The 26543-nt window shown below is 41.0% G+C and overlaps 1 protein-coding gene across 3 annotated transcripts in view; it reads right to left on the bottom strand.

Annotated features, from left to right (window-relative positions):
* LOC143357090 (discoidin domain-containing receptor 2) overlaps window positions 1-26543 on the bottom strand; it is a 170733-nt gene that overhangs the window by 38776 nt on the left and 105414 nt on the right. For all 3 annotated transcript variants that reach the window (XM_076793309.1, XM_076793310.1, XM_076793311.1), the window contains 2 exons: window positions 4837-4939; window positions 2565-2796 (listed from right to left, as the gene is read on the bottom strand). In XM_076793309.1, coding sequence (XP_076649424.1) covers window positions 2565-2796; window positions 4837-4939 — 335 coding nt within the window. The remainder of the gene's footprint in view (window positions 1-2564; window positions 2797-4836; window positions 4940-26543) is intronic.

The raw sequence follows: 26543 nt of genomic DNA, 5'->3' as shown, positions 1-26543 counted from the left end.
TCTGAAAGCATAACTTTGTACATTTAGAAAGAAACCTTATGTGCCCGGTAGTCGAAGAACTGTCGCCATATAAAATATTTCAGTAACAATATCGGGGTCCACGTTCGCTGGAAGCATACTGTACCCGTTTCGTTTGAGCGAATTACGTCAGTGGCCATTGTCTGGCGCAAGAACGGTGTCCTCGAACCGTTGCGAAATTTCGACTCCTCGCGCAGAAGTTCCCGAAAACAAATCAAGCGCCGAGCCGCTGCCCATACCAGCGGACAATAAACTATTGTTCCGGCCGGAACATGTTATAGACCGGCATCTAAAACTACTTGACTGAAACTGTTGTTAATTATTCGACGATCCGTGGCGCGGGTTGGATCCTGGTAGGGGGAGAGGGTCCGGATTGCTCCGAATTTAATCGTTGTCTGCAAAGTCGAACGCGCCCGGTGTATTGCGTTTCGAATCGTACCATTAGGAAATTGATAACGACGCCGGTTCCCGTGCGATACTCGCGTTTCGATAGCGAATCCCCGAAACCGTGCGATCCTCGTCGGAGATTATAACGTGGCCCGCTGATAACGCGGAGAGAGGCTCCCGCGTCGCGTAAACTTTGATTTTCTCGTAAATAGAGGAGAACCCGAGGAAGATGAGAGGTGGAGGAGGGAGGCGGAGGAAGAAGAGAAGGAAAAAGAAGCGAAAGTACTCGACAACGGAAAAGTTCGCTGCCGGCGGGCGCCTCTTAACCTTACATTACGAGGGGCGCGGTACGATTTCCGGCGTGTACGTAGTTATCGATGGCCGTATCCTACTTTTCTCTGTTCCCGGTTCAATCTTTGAGAACAGTTAAGTGGGCGCGAGTTCGCGTCTCCCGTGACTAGAATCGCAGACACCCGAGGAATAAGAAGATCGCCTGTTCACCTGCTTTTTCGCCAAGTTTCGCGTCGACCCGAAATACAGCGAAACTTTGCCCCGCGACTGACGTTTAATCACGTCTCAGCCTTTCTTCAGTCCTACTCCTGCTCTAATTGCGTTCACTTGTTGTTTAATAAACTGTTTGATCTAACTTCGATCGCTGGATTTTATTTTTGTTACTGACGATGCAAAAATTATTGCGGTTTTTCTCATGAAAATAAGTAATTTGTTACTTAATCGTGTTTTATACCATAGTCAAGTGCACAGCTCACTGTATCGACTTGCGCAATCGATTGCTTTCTGATATTCATTTAGCACAGTTCAATGTAAAATACAAATTGACGAGAGAATTGAATGGGAGAATTGATTGGGAAAATTTCGGGATTTTAAGAAACGTCTAATACTGTTTTCGAAGAATTTAAAATCTTCGAAATTTTATGCTGACAGAGGGAATAGACTTGTTTCCTGCAGATAAGTGAGGTATTTTAACGTTAATGCCTCCAAAACGCAATAATCTTTGCCCCAACCTCGTTTGGGACGATTGTAGACGATCATGCAAGTTCGTAATGTTAGAAGTTAATTTGTCATAAAGAGACGCAGGCATAATTTTGTCCTTGTAATAAGAATTTTATTGCTCTCGTAAAACTTGCTACGTGCCGTATCAGTCTCTATCGCGATCTTTATTTCATTGCAGTTTGCATAATGCTCACGATCTACTTGTTATTATACCCTCAAATTTATAAATATAGATAATGGTCTCTCTATTTAAAACTTTATGAGTTTAATTATCGTGTGTGCGTTAAATACAGGCTATCACTCTGATTTTATACAAGTGTACACGATTGCGTGCAATTAGAAAATATTGAATATTATTTTTGACTGTGTTCGCACATCTTTACACATGCATAACTTTTGAACTAGTGATCCCCTAGGATTGAAACTCGGATTTTCGAATTTTTCTCGCCAAAATCTACAGGATTACATAATAAAAAGTTAAAAAATTCTGGTTTCCTGAGGTAAAGTTTAACCTTTTCTAACACTACGCTAAGAAAAATGAAAAATAAGAAAGTCATAATTCTTTTTTCTCTTAATCGTCGAACAGCGGGCCTCTTTTACAACTATAGAACTGAAAATATTTAGTACCATTTGAAACTTTGTTTATCAATTCTGTTACACATACGTTTTAAGGTACTTCTTGTACACGTGTCTTTCTGTCGAAAATGGAACAGCAATTTGTTTAGTTTAGTCGTCAGACATTGAGTAATTAACCGACGATTTAGAGGTAGAGTAAATGTGCACTGATAGAAGCCAATTTGAAGTTCGAAATTTGGAATGATGCTAATTAATTATTACAAAATTCGCAAATACTCGCAGATGACGTGCGACCGAACGGGGGTTAAAATTTTGGCGGACGTCCAGTAAAATCGCGTTTCGTTGGACCGTGCGTCCGACGCGTTTCGCGTACGCAAATTTATTTTACGTTCGTGTCAATTTCACGGTGGTTCTGGTGACCCAGTGAACTTCCCGGGCTGTTGGCTGGTGGTATCGCGGGGCTAATCCGCGAAAGGAAAATAAAGGGGAACACGGTTGATTGCGGGGACGTTATTCGGTATCGTCCGACTTGACTTACTTCTTCACCACTGTCAACAGACGCCGGCACGTACCTCCTTGTTATCCCAGCGCTTATATCGCTGCCACTCGGTGAACCCGGGACGCCGATACTCGAGGGTATACTCTTCGACGTATTCCTGGCCACGGCCGTGATCGTAACGACCCTGACTCTGTACACCGGTGATCACGTGAGGTCCGGGAAGATCCACTTGGAGCCACTCACGGATTCCCCGTTCTATTTGATTCTTTGGGCACCAGGCACCGCCGGCCGTCTCCTTCCGCAGCCTGTTTGCACCAGAGAATCTCTTATTGTTACGTGACCTTGCTCAATTTTTACCACTACAGTAGTGCACGGTTAAAGGGTGTATTGATCTCCCTTCGTACCATTCGACATACCTCTCAAAGGAAACCCTCTGTAGCAAGTTTCAAGTCGGTACCCCTACCAGAAGGGTAGTTTCAGGGTGGATACGGTTTAATGAATTATACTCTATTTCTTCTGCTATGGTTAGCGAAATGTGGCGAAAAAATGCATGTACATTCTACCGTATAGCATACACGACTTTGAATTTTTCCCGAATTTTTGGCTGCAAAATTGGATTTTAAAAATTCCAGAAGCTTAAAATTGCTGACTTCAAGAAAATTAATATTCGTCTATATTTAGTAACTGATGGAAGGACTCAATCAGGAAGGGATACAACATTTCAGCGAAAGTACGCCATTAAGAACTGGAATTTCAAGAATGATAATGGCCGAGAAAGGGAATATAAAATTAATTTTCATTTTCATCGAAAATACGTGTCCGACGAAGGACAGGTTGGAATTTCACAGTAATAATCGTGCCGATAAAGCAAGGATGTCAAAATCGTCCGCATTCAATTCACGGTTCATTTCACCGTATCCCCCGTTACAATGACCGTCGGTAATTTTTCACCCGAATCGGACAGTCATAATTAATTGATATTATATTTCCATTGATGCCGCAGGTATATGTATAGCGACACGGTAAATATCGGGACAGAGAGAGAATTCTAGGTGATGGGTTTGAGGAAAAGGATCATTATTGTTAATTGGGTAAGCCGTCACTTTTGATAACGTGGAATACTATTTTCAAAATATCAATATCGTCTTTTCTTTACTAAATATCTGAAAAATATCTAAAATTAAAAAAAAAAACAGTAAAACGCAAATTACAAGAGAAATCTATTTAAATATATTTTCTGCAATTCTGCTCATAATATGATAATAATTTACGTAAATATCTACGATTTAACCAAATTTTTATTTTACTTTAACTTTTTGGATCTGTTACTAGCAAAATTTATCATTAAATTTTATTGTTTCTTTTCTGTTTATTTTCTGTGAGTTTCTCGAATAAAATATCTGATAGTTATAAATAATTAAATATATTATCTCTCAGCTTTTAAGAAAATAGTTGAATAGCAGATATTTGTTAGAAAAATGTATCTTTTCTAGGCGATCATGCAAATCTTGAATGTTTTGAGTAATGATCTGTTCAACACTTCTTTGTTAAACACTGTTCAGAATTTAATAGGCTTGATTGAATTGGATTACGGTTCATTTGTGCGACGTATAATTGCATGCGAAACATGTTCCCCTGAGACATCTGCACAAGGTGCTCAAGCGGTCCGAATGGTGCTCATTTTCGAGGCGTTCGTAGTGTCTGACCATAATCAAACTGACACTACTGAATACCAGAAACGGTACTCAATAGAATATTTCACTCTGTTCCTAATGATCTAAATCACTTTTCCTTGTCACTAAACATGCTCTGCAGAACAAGTGACATCCATAAACTTTAGAAATTGTTTACAAATTAATAATTCGTATAATTTAATTTCTAGAAAATTTAAAGAATCTTTTCTACTTGCTTCGACAGCAGAATCAGATTTTAATTGTTGAATATATAGAAACCATTTAAAAAAATTATATTTAACATCATCTCTGTAATACATCTTCGTAATTCAATAATTTACATAATAATTCACGAGCAATATCGCTTCAAATTTCCGAATCTCTGGAAAGTCTCCACGTAGCGGGAGAAATATCGAGACCGTCGAAAATAATTTGCCGGTGCCATTTTCCTGATTATAGTCACAAATTAAACACGACGGGCGGACTGATGCAGAATAGAAGTGAAAGGAGAAAGAGTGGAAAATCGATTCGGGTCCGAGGCAGACGTTAATGCGGAAAGCGTGTCTGTCGCGGGCCGGTTTGATCTGTCCTCTCTGAGGCGCATTGAAAAGGCGGCCGTAATGCCGTCTAACGCGTCTAGGATCGTCGATGTCGTAAAAGTAATGTACTCACCGGCCGTTCCGTGGACCGACGTTCGTCACATACGAGGAGGACGCCGTAATGGCTGAATCCGGTATGTCACCGGACTCCATCCCCAATGATTGGTTGCACGATTCTGAAATATACCATTCGACTTTATTATAGCCGGCACCCGAACGCTCACAATTACTCTACTCGGCTAAAGTCGCCGATTTAGCTCGTCCGTTCGCCGAGAAATCGATCGGGACAAATAAACGGACCGCCGAATCGGCGACGAATGTGCAATGAATCGCGATTCAATGCGAAAGAATCGAGCTGGATATCTGGCCGTTTAAAAATATTTCAACCGAATTTTATCAGACACTTAAAGATTTTTATTAAGTTATCCGAGAAGTCTGTTTCGCAATGTATATGTTTAATATCGTTAGATAACACGAGCATGTACAAGCAACGCAATCATCTGTTCGTTAACGTTTTATTACTTCCCAGGCTTTGTTTTACATAGCCACGCACTTTTTTTTGCTTAAAAAACTCGTGTGCATTAATCGAAAATAATACGAACATACATTTAACTGCATATGTGAATATCAATAAGTAGTGGGTTGTACCAATCAATTTAAATGCATAGAGTACATATCTTGATGCACTTATGGATTTTATTAATTTGTAAAACGCATGAAAATGTTCTTCAGGAAATATTACTAACGTGTTAGAATTTGTTTTATTCTTTCTGATTTTTATAAAATAACCCGAGAAATTTGCATGAATATTTTCAAATAGTAAAATACATATAGATACATCTTAATGCACTAACAACATTCGTAAAGTAGAACATGTTACAATTAGTCTTACTTCCTTTGATTCTGATAAAACAGTCTAGGAAACTCGTATAAAGATTTTGAAAAAATAAGATCCGGAAATCACGTCAGAATAAAATGCAAAATAACGTGATCTACAACGAAAAGTCTTGTGTAGATCCTTATGAAAATTGATTCTCCGATCGTCTGCAAGTGTTCGACGCACCGAGGAATTTAATAGTCCGCGTTTTGTCGGAGTTCTCATGAAAGCCTCGTTGAAAACGCGCGCCGTCAAGTGTCGTCTCTGTTCGCGACGCTTAGTCCAATAAACAATAGCGTTCCACGGTTTCGTTTAGCGATCCCGGCGCACAATGACGGCGTGAATGCGACCCGGAGCGCGAAACTGCGAACACGAAGGCTAATAAGGCTCAGGATTAAAAGCTGCCACTTTAATCTCGCCGCGATCGTTCTTCTTTGACCGAGGCTATTCAGCGGAATGAAATTCAACGATCGGGACCCGATCGGTGCCCTCATTCCGGAAAGTCTTCGGTGTTTCGTTACTCGGGAGCATGTACGTTTCCAATAATAATATACCCGAATTGAATATCAATATTATCTACGTGGCGAGATTCGAAATAGTGCTGAAATTAAAGAATCCCGACGTGGAACGATTCTGTTAATCGACAATACTCATTTGTTAGTTCTAGGAATGTGCGAAATTGTTTGGGGATTGGGACGGCTGTAAATTTCAAATTTCAAATGACAGGGAAACGTTTGTACTATTTATACGATTAGATAAATGTTGCTTATTCTGTAATGGCATAACATTTGTATAATAAAATAATTAACTGATAAAAGGAATTATATGTACAGAATATTGTACTGATTCAATGGAACTATTTAAAAGGATGACTTCGCGAAGAATGAATGTTGCGAATATTTTTTTCACAGTCATGTGTTAAACAGTGACGAGAACGGATTTGTGTAAATTTGTAAAACATGTTTCTGTCAAAAAAATTCAAAAGCCAGCGGAGATATATCCACGCAGAATGAACAATTTCCACCTTTCATAATTCACGATTTCATGGAATTGTTGGAAAACATTAATTGAAAGCATGATGTTACTAAAAGTTTCAAAAACGGGTAGCACCGCTTAAAGTTTCATGGAAAAATAAAATGTTGCGGGTACAGTAGTTAGACTGCGCCTTTCATACATTTATGACATTGTCTGAAACGTGGTTTAATTGATATATTCGTCAATTTCATAATTGTCTTTTCTAAAATAAATGTTTGTATGAATTGTTTATAGAATCATCAACAGGCTAAACTGTTATTATGTCATTATTTAGAAAAAGGTAGAGCTGAAGAACATCTTTTAAAAATTAATTTTTATATTTTCATGTAGAATCCTTAATAGTGTATGTAGTTAACACACCATTATTTAGAAAAACACAAGGATGAGAAACATATTAGCTGTACAAATTAATTCACAGTTCTTTTTTCATTTTTTTGTTACTCTACAAACAACTAGAACACATGTTTTAAAAATAATCCCGGATTCCATTAACCAATTTGTAATTTAATTTTAGGGGCTACAATTTAATTTATAGGGTTCTACACCTAATATTCGCTTGAATATCGTAGAAGCTACATAGAGAAGATCGTTAGGGGAAAATTGTGTATTTTTAATCTAAAATTTTAATAACGAAGATTCCAGAGAAACTTAATTTTCTAATATTAATCTATTGTATGATCAAATATAAAATACTCTAATTTTTTTCTGCTGTAATAAACTTCATATAGTTCAATTTGCGATAGCGGATGTGACCGGTCTCTTAATAAGGAAAATCGAGGATCGCAAACCTGAAGAGCCGTTCTGAAAATATCGCGATTACTATTCATAAAGTTGAATGACGGCACTAGAGAATCTTCACAGGTTCATCCCCACGTGGCGCTATCCCATCGTCTGCGCTTATTAGTCTACCAGTTGACTCGTTCGCGTACCAATTTGCTTTAAGTTCGCCCGAGTGTAATCTTTCCATTAAAGTTTCCACGCGGACAATAAAAATCCGCGTGGTACGACTAAGACCGGGAGAGGAGCAGCCGTGATCCACCCACCACACGGGATCAATCGGTGCGAATAAATTTACATTATCGAGATCAGGATGATCGACGGTCCGATTGCTTCTTACGAAGGACCCGTTTTCAATCGGCTGCGGATTAAGCGCGAAACCTTTTGTCGGGGGATGATGGACGTATTTATCGCCGTGTTACGGGCCTTATGGGCTTATCGCGTTCCATTTCGAATTGAAAGTATCCCAGCGCTGGATTACATTTCAAGTTGCTTAAACACTGCTCGTCCGAAGAGAACTCCAGAAAATTTTCGGAAAATCCTCAAATTTTTAATCTCAATATATTTAACCCCTTAACCCTTAAGCTATTCAGCCCACGAGGTCCCACTCAAAATGCTAATAATTATTTAACCTGTAATTACTAATAATATAACTATTTAGATGTGGATATATACATGATAAAATATAAATGTAAAATTAAACAGGGTTAATAATTTCCCAGTAGAAAAACAATATCGACATTTATTATCGTGCGTCTACATTTGTTTTACTTTTTCAATATCAAATAAAATTGTGTTTCGATTTAAAATATGTACTAATTTTTATTTTGAATGCATGCGAGCAAACGTGCGAATCACTGTACTTTACGTCTTTTCCCATAGTAACGAGAAAGAGTTCGAAACGATCGTCGCAGGAAATTATTTTTGGTTCGCTGTGACAACAATTTGCCGAAACCGGGGTCGATCGATCACTATAGGGCGCGTTCTTATTGGCTTCAGCAGCCATACGATCGTGCGCTCGCTTCCGGTCGATTAAATCGTTCCCCTCTTTTCTCTTTCATCAGCCCTCTTAGGGAAATCCTTTTGAGTAAGCCGTCACAGCAAGTTAAATCGAGCCAACGGCCTTATTCTTCACGGAAATAAACCAAAGAATCCTGGTAATAAACATTACGTTCGTCGGCGTGTCCCGAGTGGCCTCGCTCGCGGAATCCTTCGACAGGAACCACCATTTCAAAAGCCATTCGGAGGTTGTTACCAAGACATTTATGAGAAATCTCGATCGAAGCGTTTTATAACGACTGATCGGAAATAGTGCTCCTACTGTTTTTAAGACACACTAAATGCGCTACCGATCTCGCTCGAAGCTGTCCACCGTTCAAAAGAATTCCAATTATCGCTGACATCATTTTTACTGCCGGTTTAGTTATCTGGCGGACACTTTTACAATTTATTTAACGACGCACATCCATTTTCTCCCCTTGAAACATTTCATGCGTTTCATTTTAGTTCTTTCCGATAGTGTTAACATTTTATCCGATTAAAATACGATGTGAATAAAACACAATTTGTCGAACTAGACTGTACAGAAATAATAAGAAAAATTTATAACGCTGAAATAAATTAGTTTGTACGAGATCGATGAAGCAATGGGCTAGATACCGTGAGCTAACATAACAGAATGAGCATCGGAGGTCCTTAATGCCAGCAAGTAGAACAAGCCGCGTATGGATAGACGCGCGCGTCGTGATTTGAATTTTCTGCGTCCCGAAACTGGAACAAAATCTCACTCTAGACTCGTTTCGCGAACTCGTTAAAGGAAAGTTGCAGAAAGCAAGCGAAAAGAATGTAATTGTGAGTCAGGATTTTTCACTTTGCGAGCGAAGAGCGTTTGCGGCGTACGGGCACATACGTACGAGATTACGACGCGTAGAGTTTCGCATCTGTCGCGAAACCCGTCCCCAGCGTTTGCAATTCCGTGTGCCGCGGTGTACGCGGCGCTCGTAGGTGCTTTAAATCGCTGAGCACCGTGAAAGAAGTGCACAGATTATGAAGGATGCTTCTGGCATCAGTACTTAGATTCAACGTAACACACCTGCGCGGCGAACGATAGGTCTGGGACGCATGAATGCCATTGAAGGCCGTGGTCTGAATATTTCATTGAAAACTCTTGCGTCTTCCAGCCGAGGCCAACCGACGTATTTTCTTTGAGTTAAGGGAGAGACTTGTTTGTCGGTTCGTGCGGGGCATATCCGGTGGACGTTTAAAGACCGAATGGAACCCGTTTTCAATGCAAATTGCATCCGGATTCCTGCAGGCTTTAAACGTGTCCGTCTACAAGGTATTTTTATTTGTGACGGCCGCCATGGTCTTGGAACGTTGTCGATTGACTAGACACGGTTCAAACGAACGCTATGCTTTTCATTCGAATACGCGATTTTGCAGCTTTCAGTTGTTTGTAGTTAATGGTGTGTTTGTAATATTTTAAATGTGATCTGTTTGACACTTGTTTTTTGATTATTGTTTTAAACAGTTGAAGTCATTGTCACGGTCGTGTAGATTGACAACACATGGTTCAGGAATTAACCAGTATTTCATTATTTTAGTTTTCGTTTTATGAAATAAATTACTTTTTTTTTCATATTATATCCCCGAGATCTTTTAATTAGGGGGTAGGGAAACTGGTGCTACTTACGATAAACAGTAATAAAACTTATTCGATACGGGGATTACGTAGAAATACAGCTGACACTTTGTATCACACGACGAGGAAACAATTAAACTGAAAAAATTAATACTTAATTATTTGTAATACCTGTGAGGCTAACTGACTCTCATATTTTATGCATGGCTACTGGTTTAAATGCTTCGAAGCCTCAACTGTTTTTGCATGAACCAGAAAATTTCCTACAAGTAAGCCAGGTTCAACGTAACCTGCACAAGTGTCCTAATCTTAGAAACGGTAATACGTGGTAGCGAAACTAACTTTTTAACTGACCCTCGTATTTTAAGCTGAAACACGAGTGCCGGTTTAACCCTCACCAAAAAGCAACGTAAGAGAAGGGTCCAACGGACCCCTGTATGCAAAATAGTTAAGAAAAAAAAATATTTTTGTTCCAAAAATGTCATGAAACCTAATTCATTAATTTTATAAATTTCTTACATAGTATTGATTTTTTAAAATGCTCTGAGCATAAAAATTTCAATTTCACACAAGCTTTCAAACAAGCGATGCATCCATTACATTAGCACGATCCAAAAAATTTCCTACAAATACACAGGTGTCCTAATCGTGCGACCGGTGGTGCGAACGTTTCCCTGGACGCGTTCGAAACCAGGCAAGCGGCGTCCTCGAGTGCGGTTCGGGGTGAACTCGTCGCGCCTCGCGTCGGCAAACAAAGTTCGCTCGAAAAGAATGGATTCGAGCCATCTCGTATTGTTACCGGTTCCGACGGGGAACAGGTTGCTCGTGTAGGGTGTCAGCCAGGTCGCTTCACCTCGGAGGCAGATGCAAATCACATAGGCGTTTGAACTTCCAAACGTATTCATAGAACGGCACTCTGTCGCTCCTTTCCACCCTCTGGCCGTTGCTTCTGTCTTCGTGTTTCGTTCGACGTCTGCCAGGTGATGGGAACGGAAAACACAGTCGGCTGGGGCAGGGGCCGAATCGTTTGGGTGGGGGTTGGCGAAACACACAGGGGGGGTGGAGGCGGGGGGTTGCTCGAGTCACAAGCGACATAAAATAACGCGAGCCTCGGGGGACGCGGCTCCGTTCCTGACGTACGCTCGTGTTCGCTCGCGTCGATTCTCGTGTATGTGGTTTCACGATGCGCACACAAACTGCTCGAATACGAACGAGCGGCTCCAAAGAGAGAGAGAGATAGATAGATACATAGATAGATAGATAGATAGAGAAAGAGAGTATAAGGGATGAAGAGAATGTGTAGAAGAGAGGGGGATTGAAAGAAGACAAATGGGTAGATGGTGCTAGCACGCGACAATCGCGAGAGCTGGTGGCCCCCGTGCTTTAAAATGTCGAGCGCTTTTGTATACCGGGGAAATTTGCTCCTACGTTCGAGCAAATTGCGCAAAAGGGAGCACCTTTTTTCCGTCTCATCTCATCCTTCTCTTCTGTCTCTTGTTCACCGTTTCATGGAACCCTTTCCTCCCCCCCCCCTCTCTCTCTTCTCTCTTTCCTCGTTGCAACCGCGTCCCCGTTCCGCTTTTTCCTATCGCTATCTCCGTTCCACGCGGCCATGCTCCTTGAAAGAGGGGACACGGGTGAGCACCTTCCGACAATTTATTTTCCGTACTGAATTAGAGCGCTCTCAAAGTGCCATTCTCTGGTCACCAGCCAGCGGAAATGCAGTCGCTGCCGCTACGCTCGCGATTCTTTGCTAATTTACGGTGCATTATGCCCCCGCGTTGTAATTCGTTCGAATTGTCTATTGTCCGCCGAACCGGAGAGCCGGGTACTACACGAGTCGAATTCAATGAGCGGCGTGTTCCGCACATGCATCGTTTGATTCGACGGACTTTTTGAGGCGATTCGGGGCACATGTCCCCCCGCATCCCCCTTGCATTTACAGATTTACAGATTTACAGGCTGACAGGTGTGCGAATCGTGTCTTTTCTGATGTTTGTTACCGATAAATAGAAATAAATAGAATAAGTATAATTAATATTGGCACAGTAATTGGTACCCCCACAGTAAATGGGTCCCTCGCCCTATATGAATTGTATTTGTAGTACTTCTGCAGCCGCAGCACTATAAACCCGACACAACTACGATAATAATAATTCTTACAAATAGTCCACAGCAGGGGTCCATTCGCTTGCGAATCAAAAGAGCCACGTGTGCGCAGAACAGAATTGGCTTCGCTTTGAAATTCTCTACCAAAAATGATTTTCTTTCTCCGTAGAATGCGACGACGCGTTTGCTGCACCGGTGGTCACCTCCGAATGCAATTTTTCTTGTCCAACGGTTAAGCTTAGCGAAAATAAGGACACCGTTGAGCACCATCGAATGATTTACCATTCTTAGGGTCATAGCGTTCTTACATTCTCGCTAGGAGCTGATGTACACACATCTTTCCGTCAAGAACGTTCATCACTGCATCTCGTCTCCCGAACGTTTTCGTCGGGTGAGGAATTTATCCGGGATGAAAGATGGCGGCGTACGACGGAGCCTGTTGCGACTGACCACAGAATTCCAGCGGAAGCTGCGGGCACGTTTGAATGATTCAAGGAAACGCATGACGCCCAGCGTGAACGGCTTCCGACTTTTTGACCCGCGTTTTCGCGCAACTTTCAAAGTTGCACTGTGGGCATTCGAAGGAAATTCGAGCTTAACGCCTGCAAACAAACTTACCATCTCCCCGCAATTATTCAGAGTTCACGGGCGCTAAAGGTACCGCGTATCAAAGCGAGCCCGAATCATTCGCGAAAATGTAAAAACTTGAAAAGAGTCGGTTGGCGGACGAGGGAGGGGGTGGGGGCGAAGTTGATACGCGTTGATCCTTTGATCCGAGGCGAGAGGCAAAAAAGTAATTCATCGCCGCTTCAAACGCCGGCTAACGATCGGGCAACGCGCTTCGCCGCGAAAAAAATATCGTCTGACCGTGTTCCGTTTGATTTTTGAAATTCGCGGCGCGGCGGCTGCTGTTCCGCGAAAAATTGCAACTCTGCTCGCGCGACGACGCCGGGGCTCGTTCGGCGATGGTTGAGGGGGCATTCTGATTTTGAGTGCCATTCATTTATCAATTTGACGGAATTTTTTTTAAGGAAACTGTCGAACCCATTGCATCGGAGTTGAGCACACGTATTTACTGATATTTGAGGTACACGTATCATGTTTTGTAAGTGAAAAGAATAAAAAATTACATGAGCTATAGATATTTTTATAAAGTATGTTTTCAAAATCATAGGTCAACGTTTGCCATGATTCCGGTCTTTCTACTGATTAGAAAGAAAAAATTGAAGTTGTTTAATAGTCAGTATGATTGTAGCTATGGTCCGAATCAGAAGAAATTCAAAATCTTGGTTACTTCAAAAATCGCGGCATTTTGAAGTCAAATTACCGATATTTTTATACTTTACACCCTTCAGCAGGGTAAAAAAATAAGAAAAAATTGATGGATTTTAATCATCTTGGTTCATGTGGTAACACAGGAATTGTTCTGAAGATTCTCTAAAAATTTCAAGTCAATTGGTCTACTGGGACTTGAGATATCTTGGCAACCGTTACGGAAAACGTGGTTTCGAGAAAATCGCGTTTAAAGATTCAACTATCAATATCTCGCCACGCGAGTTGCATTCTTCGAACGCGTGTAACTACGTTAACTTTACGAATTCAAACAAATCCTTTCGCACACATATTCCCCGACAGTTATACTCCGAGAGAATGCAGAAAACAAAAAATCGAATGTTTGAAAATGAAAAACCCCTTCAGCTGCGTTCACACGGTCGCGGATCCAGCTGCGACCGAGACGGCCGGATTTCGTGCTGTCGTATCCTCGGCTCCGGCAAATTGCGGCCCGCCAACGCAAGACGAATACTTCGACGTGGAATGCATCGCAATGAATCCACGAAACGTCTCCGACACCGCGAACCTCGCGCCAGGATTCCTCTATCCCGAAAATGCCGCGGGAACTGTTACTAAGCGATGCCAACGGCAGACGTAGGGCTAGACACGTGGCATTCCTGCCCTCGCAGACTGAATTAGGGAAAGTGTTGAGGATCTGGTTGCAGACGCTCGAAGAAAGCCCATGGTCTGTTGGTTAACCCCTGAACTGTGGGGGACTGAAGAGCGACCTTTGCAAGTTTGTTGCGCGTGTGCTTTTCGATAGGTTTGCCTTTCTTTGCAATTTTATAGTTGAGGATGGACAGGACCATTTACAGTATTATTTATCAATTTTTTAAAGAATGTTTTCTTGCTATGAACGCAGAAAATCCGCAGTCTCATAATAAGTAATTATTTGTTGCTTTTAGAAAATACAAATCTTCATATACGATAATTTGTCTTGCTTTAACTATACAGGCCATTCACATGAAATGGTATATGATTTTGACTAAACAACACCGTATTAATAAAATATTATGCGATATTGTTTTGGAAGGTCTATATCTTGTATGTGAAAACTAAACACGTATTCGTTGGATGAGGATTAAGTTCAGCACTTCGTTGAGTACTATGAAACACGATAAAGTCGCTTACAATTTTTACGGTATCTTCAACATCTTTAGCCTACTTTTGAACACCAGAAATTACATGAACATCTTGAGATCTACTGCTGACACACTGCTGTTCTGGTTTAAGAGAAAAAGCTGCATTGTATCCCGTCTAGAATTACAATGTGAGGTACGGAGAGAGTATGTTTGCAGACAAAGGTAAGTTCATTCTTCATAAGGAAGCGTGTTGAAGACACGGAGGCCAGAGTGCTCTGAATTTCAGCGAAGTTTTATTGTGTACCATATTAAATTTCTTTTACTTTCAAGAACACACATGTCACTATATATTACTAACGAAAACAACAGTAATTTCTACTCCACATATTTTCGTTTTAAGCAATAAAATTATGACTACAAAATTTGTTTTCTAGTTTCTGTATCTTTGCACCTACAAAATAATAAACTTCTATAGCTAATAATTTTCTAGAAAAAAAAAAAATGTTAAAATACTAGTCGATTTTCCTGTTTTACACGAGAATCCCCTTAATATACGGAAAAAGTAGAAACAGTCAACCGCGACCAGACACGTCAACCAACACCTGTCCGATACATCAAGCTACAAATTTCCAACCTCGTCTTCACATAAAATCGTCTTCTTTACACGTCTTGCATATTCTGCATCTCACGCTGCAGCCCACGAAGAAGAAGAAGAAGAAGAAGAAGCCGTTCGTATCGGAAATTTCAAATCGTATAAAAGCAGTATTGAAACTGTCCCGATCATAAATCAAGGACACGGAGTATCCGTATAATAAATTCAATAAGCAATGTGCGTTACGTCTTAGTGCTCATGAAAGTCAGCCGTGAGCCGGGGCAATAACAATAAACAATGCACGAGCTCCGAACATCCATTAACGAGCATCTGCAGCGCCGTCCATATCGCGGGAGGATATTGCGCCTCTCGAACGAATCATGCAACGACGACGGGTACGAAGATTCTATTAAAGTGACAAGTGACGGGGGGTACCATCGTGTCAGAAATTACCCGGCCATTCGAATTTAAAGAGTGGGAAGGGGCGGGGTGGGGGGACTGGTACGAGAACGAGTTTTTCCGACACGATGTTTAAAATCACAATTCCGTTTCCGTTCACGACAAGTTCTCCAGGGAGATTGCATTCGACGAATGCTTTCATTCTGTTCCAGGACGATCCAATGCGATTTCTCGTCCCGAATCCCGGCCGCTACTACTTCTACTCCCCCCTCCCAACGCCCCTTTGGGCCACGTTTTAGACCCCTCCCCCGAAATTCACCACCAACACCGTAAAAGAAGTTTATCGGAGCGACCATTCACGGGGCGAGCGCGAAAACGCGGAAAGCTCGCGAAAAGCTCGCGAAAACTCGCGAGAGCTCGCGGCCGCGCTTAAGGCTGCATTTTCTTAAAACTTCTCTAATATTTCCGGTGGGCCTCCTCCGTACACCTCGTTAAAGTCTTTTTCCATCGGCGCGACGCCCGTTTCTCGTTGCGCATGTTGACGAAACACTTGGCCTGCAGAACGCCATTAAAAGTTTTCATATATACTGCTCCCTCCCTCCAACCCCGTCTCGCCACCGTACCCACGCATACATACACACTATGTACAATATACGAATGCCAGGAGCAGAGGAAATCAGAAAAGTGGGGAACTCGTTTCCGTCCTGGGAAGCTTCCTTTAAACATTCCTGATAAACACTCCGGGTCCTACACCGTGTTCGGTAATACTTGATGTCGTTACTGTTTCTCGGCACAGCGCTTTTTCTTCGGTTTCTTTTTTCTGTGAATATTATCGCTCGGCAAATGGTCGTCTACATAAGCAGGCGCGCCATCGAGTTCGGGAAACAGTCGTCGTTTTGCGATCACGATGCTCGTGTACGTGGGGCGACCGTATCGAGTATGAACCCTGTTTATGTTTGATTAATCCTTATCCGTTCTTCGTTCCGCCAGAGTGATCGCTAACTGGTGTCACAACCGAAAATGGGGTGATTCTGCATTCAAAACTGAGTCGAAAGTGTACAATAAAAATTTTTCATACGTGGCTATGTTTTCGAGAAAATCGAGTTTGAAAATTCGGCGGATACCCGTCGCGTCTGTGCATGACCTACCGATTCTACTTCCTACAAATCCTAAGCTTTCTCGAAAACGAAGCTTCGTACAAGAAAATTGATTTCTACGTCTTCGACTTATTCGTTCATGTAGAATTACAGGGTGTCCAAAAAATGTTGTACTTCCTTGAAAGGAGCGATTCCTGAAGACATCTGAAGTAATTTTCAAGGAAGTACAATATTTTGGGACACCCTGTATAGATTAACCTTGGATGATCGAGTCTTTCGTAAAAAAGATGGTCATTTGAATTTTGTAATGCCTGGAGATCCACAAAATTGCTGAATTAATTTTGTTGCGAATCAACAATGTGAAACAATTACTGTCGCTGTTTTCATCGACAACTGTTCACTGAAACCAGATTTGATCTACGTCAGTAGTATTAGCCAACAATAACATTGGTCGTATCTAACACTGTATTGATACCTACATTCATATTCATCGGCCAGCATGAATTATCGATGACGTGTCACCTATGTTTGGCAAAATATTAATTCAAATAGTTAATAGTATATTGTCTTTCGAATACTACAGGAAACGGATGAATCATTCATGAATCAAGAATGTTTTTTTACAGAAGTGAAATAAAGTTTTGCCGATGTTACAACACAGCTCCTCGGTTCAAAATAGATGCAATTTTGATTTTTAAATATTGCAAAATTCTATAAACCAGTGACTGTGTTGCTCTATAATATATTTCTTCAAAATACAGTATTACAGATAGAACAATACTGATTAAGTAATAATGTAAAACTGGATGAAACATTTTCGGAGTCTCTATTATGTAATGAATTCTAAAGAACGTATGTGGATCAGTATATTAACAATAATGACATTGCACTCTGACAGAATGCACAAACATCCACAATAATAACAAAAATGACATGATATTAATTAACCGTCAAACGAAATAATTGATACCTCTGCTGAATGACACTTCACATGAAATGGAGACGTTCTGAATATGTTATTAATTACAAAACCGTATACTTCTATTACACGATACTAATAATGTTCAATGCTTGCACAAATAACGAAGATATGACGTTTATATGCTACCGAATGAAAATATAGCGAAGCGTCAAACCGTGTCTGATTAATAAACGATTTATAAAAATTTGCATCCTACCTGGCGCTTGCGCTGTCTAAAAATGGAGTGGAAAACCTCGGCGTGCTCGATACAACGGAGTTTTATAGGGCGCATGAAAAATTTAGAGAGCATCTTCGAAGTCTCTATAGGTTCGCGCCACGGTCTCCACCTACATCGGCAACCCTTCAGGAAAGTTTCGGGAGAAGCACATCAGTTTGCGTTTGAAGTTACACTTAAAACTGGGAGTAGAATAATTTAGGAACCGTGGTACTCGGCGAAAGAACACACACACCATTCCGTGAAAGAGTACGTTCGATCGCGATAGAAGAAAGTTGAAGTACTGCGGGGAAACAATGAAATCATAAAAACTTTCCAGATCCTCGATACTCTATCAATAAAGAGTTCGTGTTATGTGTGTCTTTTGGAAACTACACTGGCCATCTCTTGAAACAATTGCTAGTAGTCTGCGCACACGGTTCATTCGTACATCTGTACATTTATACATTCAATATCTAATTATTTTTTACAAATATTCCTTGTTACAAGTTACAAGTTCACATAATTGATAATATTCTTCACACACTATTAAATGATACATTAATTATTTCTTAAGTTATTCGTACTTCAAGCACATCTTTAAATAAACTACACTTTAAATAAACTAAATATTCATACATTGTTAATTTATACATTTGTACATTTGTACATTGAACATATAATTATCTCTTCAACTACTTGTTGTACACACGCAACTGTAAATAAAGTTTACTCTGTCTTAAAGAGGGCACTTTTTAAACCCTCATGTTATTTAATGGAACGACATATTTCTGTTTAGCTATGTTGAATTGCCTACATTGTCTAACCTACATATTGGCCTATGAAGATCATTCGAGGTCAATTACCATCATTTAACCTCCCGTCAGCTGTAATGTATCAAAATAATGATAAGATAACACGAGCTAAGATCAGACAAGTGGAATAGGTACGGCGACGGTCAGGCAAGTGGTTTGGGCTGGTATACGGTCAGACAAGTGGAATAATGACAAACTGTGGTCGGGCAAGTGAAATAGGGTCTAGATAAGTAGAATAGCGACGATGTATGATCAGACTGGGACGACTTATAGTCAAGCAAGTGAAATAGGAGTGGTCTGTAGTAGAACAAGTAGAATAGGGATGAATAAGTGAAATATGGATTGCCCGTGGTCAGATAAGTCGCGTAAGCCTGTTCTGAAACAAGTAGAGTAGGAAATTGTCATGGAAAATCACTACAGTTTGTTAAAAAGTTTATCAAAATAATGAATCAAGGGAAACCATTCGCACTTCGTAAGTTTCTATTTCATCCTCTAGCAGAGTTCCTTAACTTCCCTTAACTCGCGTCAACGAATTCATCGTAAAACGAGCTACGCGCCTAGTTCAGCGAAGATATGTAGTTCAAGCATTGCTATAGTTAACTGCATATCCTACAAAACAGACGTTCCAACAAAACTTGCTTAAAGGTTACTAGATATTCAGCTATTCGTAGGATATTAGCAACCGTGCAACAAAGTTCCGGGCACTGTCCATCGGCTTGCTCGGCGAGTTCAGCGAATTTATGTCGACAGTTTGCGAATTATTTGGCAACAGGGACGCCGCTGCGCCGGTTGCAAGACCGTATGCAACGACGCAACGGAAATCTAGAGAATTTTCCGTCGCATAGCGCGGCGTACAATCCGGCCGCGCGGGTTCAACGGGATCCGGCGTTCGAGGAATCCGTGAAAGTAAAAAAAGAAAACGGTCAAACGCGGTTTGCGAGGAATCGTTCCTACGCCAATGGCCACGACCCTTCGGGTCATCCCTGCAGTCCCGGTTCGAGTTCCGCCCGCAGGATTATAGCCGGGACACCTGCCGGCGCTCCCATCGCCTCAAAGGCAGCGAAACCGATATAAGCAAGCGAAATAAAAAGGCGGAATGAAAGGTGGAAAAGTGAAACGGGGATCGAAAGTTTACCATAAACTGGAGGGGAACGAGAGTACGACGGAAGTACACTTCCTGCAGAAACTGCCGACCACTGTAATAAATACGTAACACGTTTACAGCGTACGGATTCTTTCATATTATCGACAGATCTTGATAAATTGCGGCCTAGAATTATTAAATAATTCTCTTGGATGCAACTGAAGCTTTGATGTTTTTTACGGCATTGAAACGTAGAAACCTTTGTAGGTCTTTATCAGTTTTTGCTGGACTATTTTACAAAGGCGCAAATAACCTTAGACTATGGAGTATGATGTATCTTTAAATTAATATTTATTTAATACGAGTGAATTATTTCAAGACAGTGCGGTACATGTGCCTTATTGCAGCCCCCACACAGTCAGCTTTCATCGGAATAAATTGCTTAAAAATAAGATCTAACCTATTCCTCACTTCCACTGTACAGTTCACGTCCTCAATGAATTTAGAAAACAGAGAATTAATAATAACAACTCTTGAGAAGGCTGACAGCATTATTAATATAGCAAAGAAAAATTGATCTCCATTTGCAAATTCGATGATTTTATCTGATTGAACTACAATTAATTTTGGACTTATTTTGTAATAGAGAAGTATTAAACATTTTTTTTTAATAGTACAGAGAAACTTACTTCGAAGCGTTACTAATAAAGCAATGATAAAAATAAGCATTTAATCCACATTTTGTGATAAAAAACATGTTATCCGCTGTCGAGACTCCTGAGGACAGAATATTTTGATTATTTACGTAAACTTCGCGGTAGCGCATAACACAGTCAAGAGAATAAACAGAAGGATTTGTGGACAATGGCTTCCATGGCCAAGTAATCCCGAACCAACAAAGTGTTCCTCCTTCACGAACACCGCGCAAGAACGGCCGCTCAATAGCTATCACCACAACGGCGTAGACCGTGTTGTTCGGTCCACTTTAGTAAGCGTTACTAATGAATGAAAATCCGGATTGAAAACTTTTCTGTCACCCGTGCCACTCTCGAGCAATCGGCTTTGTCCGTTTCTCAGGTAACGGGACGGCCGATGGACGCATGAAACAACAACGGTCCCTGTTTTTGCCTCCCGGGCTTCCATCCACTTGTCCTCCTTTAAAATGAGAACAGCCGTCTCTGTCTCGACCCCGAATATCATGCCAACGATATCCTTTGCTGTCCACAAGTCACCGGCCACTTGCTTTCGCATTGTAAACAATGTGATGCGAGCACTGTTGCTTCGCACGGGAATACTGTGCTGCTTCTTTTTTTTTAATGCAGGATCGCAATGACTGCGCTGCAGATCATGAACGAGTATACTGGAACGGGGAAAAATTTGTTCGGCTGATTGGAAAATTCCTAGCGGGAAAATATCCTTTCTGAAGGACAGAAAAAATTGGTGAGACTTTCGAATTGCCCTCACAACTACTTGTTTAAAAAATATCTCAACTGTCAAGCTTTGCTTGCCTTTAAGTACCGAAGCAAAAATGAAATTAGTAAAACATGATCAGGTGTGGTGTTCTTTCGATCAAGAACGAGATGAAAATTTGGGGAGTGAAAGCTACATTAGAACACGAATTTCAATATTGTCCAGAAAAGTGATTATTGTATTTCTAGCCTATCAGAATTAGCTTAATTAAATATTTCCGTTTTTCAAGGAATGATAATGTACAATTTGGTTTTTGTCTAGTAATCTGTTGTATAACAGAAACCGTGGAAATTTGAAACGCCGAGATTGTAATACAGAGTGCGACTTAACTCAAGGCGCAGTTTCATAGGAGGTAAATCCACGTGAAAACATAGAAATAGGAAGTGCAGAATAAAATTCTTTTGTACGCAACTTGGTTTATATAAACAGTCAGGTTTCGTATAATTCGTCGAGCTTGCGTGCTCTTGAATGCAGGCGCTTACCTCGTCTGACTATTGTTTACTGTTTTTACTGCAATAAACCAGACAGTTTTATATACACAGTACTTTCTGTTACTATCCTCTGGTCATGAATATATGTCTATAAATTAGAAAGTTTCACTCTTTCTGAAATAAACAGATAAATATCGACATTACACCTTTCAATTTCTGTGGAAACAAAAAGATAGTGCACGAAATCATTCTTCGAATGTTATCCATTCATTATGTACATATACAAATGTGAACTGCTATTAGAAGATAAGTGTCTACGAATTTTAATAACTATTTTTAATTAAAGATATAAATTACCGTTTCGTTTCTGCCTCTGAAGGGTAATCTTTAAATACTACATGAATTTCCACGTCACAGAGTAATTAGAAGTATATAAGTATCATTTTTGAAGAATTAAAATTAGTATAACGTTTCTACGTTGGTTCCAATCACCTTGAATTTTTGAAACCGTCTCGACTGTCAAGTTGTTTCGCATAAATAAATAATGAAACCGATCGATTGCTAATTGAACATCTTCGACGAAATGGGAACTTTGGAGATTCCTGTAGCACGTTGTTGAATCGTTAATTGGGTCTCCGGATCATGGGCCGAAATCGATTTATTTCCGGCTTGGGCGCAGAAGTGATCTCGGCCAGAGCAATTGCAGCGATCGAACGATCGGTAATTAATTTATAGACTCTGTACGAGTCTCGTTATATCCTTCGATAATCTTGAAAATGATAATTTCGTATCCGTAATTACTTAACAATGCTATCTGTTCTTTGATGGAATCACCGAACTGTCCCAGATTCTATAATTGCAAAAATCCTCTTGACCTTGTTCAATTTGATTTATCACTTAGCAACCAATCATTTTTATAGCAATTTAACAAGTATTCTTATTTGTTAGAAGCGATTTTATCAACGACGTTTATTTTTCACTGTAAGTGAAGCACAATAATCACGTATTATGCGGGTTTGGAACTCGATTATTAATTCATTAAGGGCAGAACGGATTATTAATGGGTATGCCGCACATTGTTGCGTCCATGATTCTCCGTAATTTTGTGCATTCCGACCTCTGTTTGCGGGGATGCACAGGAAATTGTGTTGCAACCGAAAGGCAGATTATTCTTTATGCAAACGCGAATCGAAAATGTAGAGAGAAAATATTTCATAGCATGGTTCATTTCCGAGATAATTCATTTCAAAAATTCATCGGATACGCGTGTCTCGGAACCGTGATTTCTGTATGTGTCTGTTCACTGCTGACCGTTTCTACTTCGAAACATTGAAGATAACAGCAGCGAGCTTATTGTTACGAACCAATTATACAACTATACAGTATCTAAAGTCGAAAACATTGTACACAATACAAACGTCAAAAATAAAATCGAGAAAATTTTTGTACTGACCGTTCTATCGATTATTATCCCAAAAAATGCTGTTCTTTCACAACAATGGCCGTTAAAAAAATACGAATATGAATGGAGCAAGTTCATCAAAATTCAACAGAATAGTTTTTGAAATATTCAACAATAAAGTAAAAAGACTCTTTCTATTATACGGGGAACATCCATCATATGTTTAGTTTACGGAAACATTGAACATACGTTTTTAAAGAAAACCGAAAATTCTTGTGCAGACAGGACAACTTTCATTTGAAATTCAATAAAACGGCGACAGAAAATCGCAGATCAACTTTCGAGAGGTCATTGTGACGGTGAGACTTTCATCGAAAAGATCATACTGAAATGAATATGCGAAAAAATTGTTTAAACTCTGTCGTTACTCTCACTATGAATTAATAGATATAAGGGGAATAATAAAAACCAATGGAATACTGTCCTAGGTGATAGTCGTCGTCTCTTCCCCGCGTTTCGTGTATACATCGCATTCGGTATAGTGTTCATCGATGTCGTGTATCGGCAGCCATCGATGGGGGCGCACGTAAGAAATCCGCGTGGCCGTCCCAGACACATCCATTTGGAAGGTGAAATTACAGGCCGGGGTTAGCGTGATGGTTTACCGTGCGACGATTCCCGCGTGTCGGGGTCGCATCAACATACATATGCATGCCTCGCTACCACGTATTTCCATATGTATGCGTTTTCGTCTTCGAAAAGTTTTGTAAGCGTGCCCCGGACGTCTCCCCCGTGCCACGCCGTGCCTGCCTCTGTCTTTCCGGAAGAATTACCAGGGCCGCGTTACGTGAAACCCGGAAACGAACCGCGTCGTCATCCTCCGCTGCCATGCAGCTCGCAGTGGCTGAGCCAGTGTTAATGTCTCCGAACGGTCGATGCACCGGTTGCAACCCCCTATCGCACGCTTATCACGTACACACAAGCGTGTTACGGGACCGGATTCATTTCCAACGCGACGCGTTTGTTACCGATCCCGAGCGACTTGCGAATCGTTCGACTATTCTCCCTTCGTTCCCTGGTATCACTGTTATTACTCGAAGCGTCTCGCGTTCACTTAATTCGATAAAAACCACTGTTCGAATCCAGGTTTCGAAACCGACGGGATTCGATTAATTTTCTCTCGCGCGCACGTCAAGCAACGCGTTTGTTACCGATCACGAGCTACTTGCGAATCGTTCGACTATTCTCCCTTCGTCCCCGCTATCTCATTGTTATTATTATTCAAGCCTCGAAGCAGGCTTCGTCTCGCGTACATTTCATTTGGTGACAACCACTGTTCGAAACTAGATTTTAAAACAGACTTGCGAATCGTTCAACTGTTGTCCCTTCGTTTCTTGTTACAGGCTTTGAAACGAAGAGACTGGATTCATTTTCCCTTGCACACCCTTAGGACGACGCGTTTGTTACCGATCACCTTCTGTGACCTAGCCGCCTTCGTGCCTTGTCATTACCATTATTATTGTCTTCAGAGTCAAGCTTCATAGCTGGTTTCGTCTTGCCTGTACTTCATTTAATAAAAACAACTGTTCAGGATTAGGTTTTAAAGTAGGATGCAGATCGCTCTGGTGTAATTTAATCAAAACGAATGTTTAAGTCAGTGCACAACGAAGATAATACACTAGCAGCGGCAATGTTATCGATATGGTAGTCTTCTAGTTGACACCATTCTTGGATAAAGAAAATAAGAAGGCAGTAGAGAGTGGTGACATGACAAACATTTGTTAAATGAATATCAGAAACAACTTACGGAAAGCTTGACAAAAATATTGCTACTTTCGATCCATTAAAATTTTTATGGAAGGAAAGCTATGTGTTCGACCATTTTTATTTTGCACGAAAAAAGCACAACAGTATTTTTATATTCTGTTTGCTGTTTTGCAAATCTGCAGTCTATCGATGTTGCTTCAACTCTATTCCACTTGCCGGACCATAGGCTGTCACTTTCTACTAGTCAACCCACAGGGGTTGCCCATTCCACTTCCTTAGTCCCAATCTACTAGTCTCGTGGCTAAAACGAAAATTTTTTGATTCGATTGCAAGAAATAGAATTGGTGTACCAACAAAATCTTTATTTGAACAAATTCAACAAGCGTAAAATAATTCAAGGTTTTCAACACCTTCACAATTTTGTATTTCGTCCATTCCGTTGGTCAAAAACGCATAAAATTCTCAGTCTACCGATACTACTTCAAGGCTATTCTACTCGGCTGACCATAGGCAGTCCTATTCTACTAGTCACTACTCGGATGGTCCCTGTTCCCCAAGAAAACCGGTTTTCGGACTGGAGCTTAATATATACCGGGTCAAATATTTATTCGTCGATAGAGCCGTGGGGTTCAGGGTCCAAAAGAAACCGCAGCTGCGTCACGACGCGTTTCCGATGGATAGCCACGGAGTCGGTTAATAAGAGACGGGACCGTCGTCGGTCGCGTAATTGTTCCCGGCCACTTTGCCGGAATATTAAAACCGGCAGTCCCGGGGAGTGACTTCTGGGAGAGTCCGTCGTGACGGCGTGTTTATTGTAACGAGCGAGTCGGAAGAACGTCGTAAAGTTAAAGAGCAGTGGGAAAGAGGGAAGAAGAGAGCGAAGGGGAGATAGAAAGATAGAAAGATAGAAAGATAGAAAGATAGAAAGAGAGAAGGAGAGGGGGGAACGCGCGCAGCTCTCTATTACACAGGGGAGGGCCGGCACAATGGAATTCCAACGGGCGGCCTTGGCGAAGCAATTTCGAAGCAGTTTTCGCCAGGGCAGTTAAATTTAAACAGGCCGCGGGTCTATTTTACGCGAAGAGTGGGGATGGGCCGGGGGTTATTAACGTTATTCGCGGTTAATTCCGTGCTCTTTCATAGAAAATGAATACGCGTACCGATGCCATAGCGGTAACCGCCGCAGTTGATGGAAAATCACGGACGAAAGAACATCGGGCTGAAATTTATTGTCATTACAGTAACGAACGAATCTCATCCCGCGGCTGCGGGGTGAGTACATCTACTCCCAACCATCGGCCATAATAGCGAATGAATATTTAGCGCACATTCGAACTATAAATGATGCGCTTGTTGCGGCTGCCTCGGTATTGCAACGTTGTAATCGGTTTGGCCGACCTACTGAAGACTTGTAAATTAAAAATGGGTTGTTTGCTGTGCGTTCTCATTTGTGATCAATATTTCTGTCGTTCCGAGGTAGGGGTTGCGTTGAAATCATCGATGGTTTGTCTGACTCTGTTTTAACACTTTAGATTTTAAATGTTAATTTCTTTTTTTAAAGGATTACTAGTGAGCAGATTAGTTAATAAGATCGACCTGTGATCGCGCAAGTAGACTCTTGTAAGATTAGTAAAACAGCCGGATTCTATAATTAGGAAAGTGGATACAGTCAACCTATGATCAGGCCAACGTGTA

The sequence above is a fragment of the Halictus rubicundus genome, chromosome 9, assembly GCF_050948215.1.
Source record: "Halictus rubicundus isolate RS-2024b chromosome 9, iyHalRubi1_principal, whole genome shotgun sequence".
Classification (NCBI taxonomy): Eukaryota; Metazoa; Arthropoda; class Insecta; order Hymenoptera; family Halictidae; genus Halictus; species Halictus rubicundus.
This window is presented reverse-complemented; position numbering and strand designations above follow the sequence as displayed.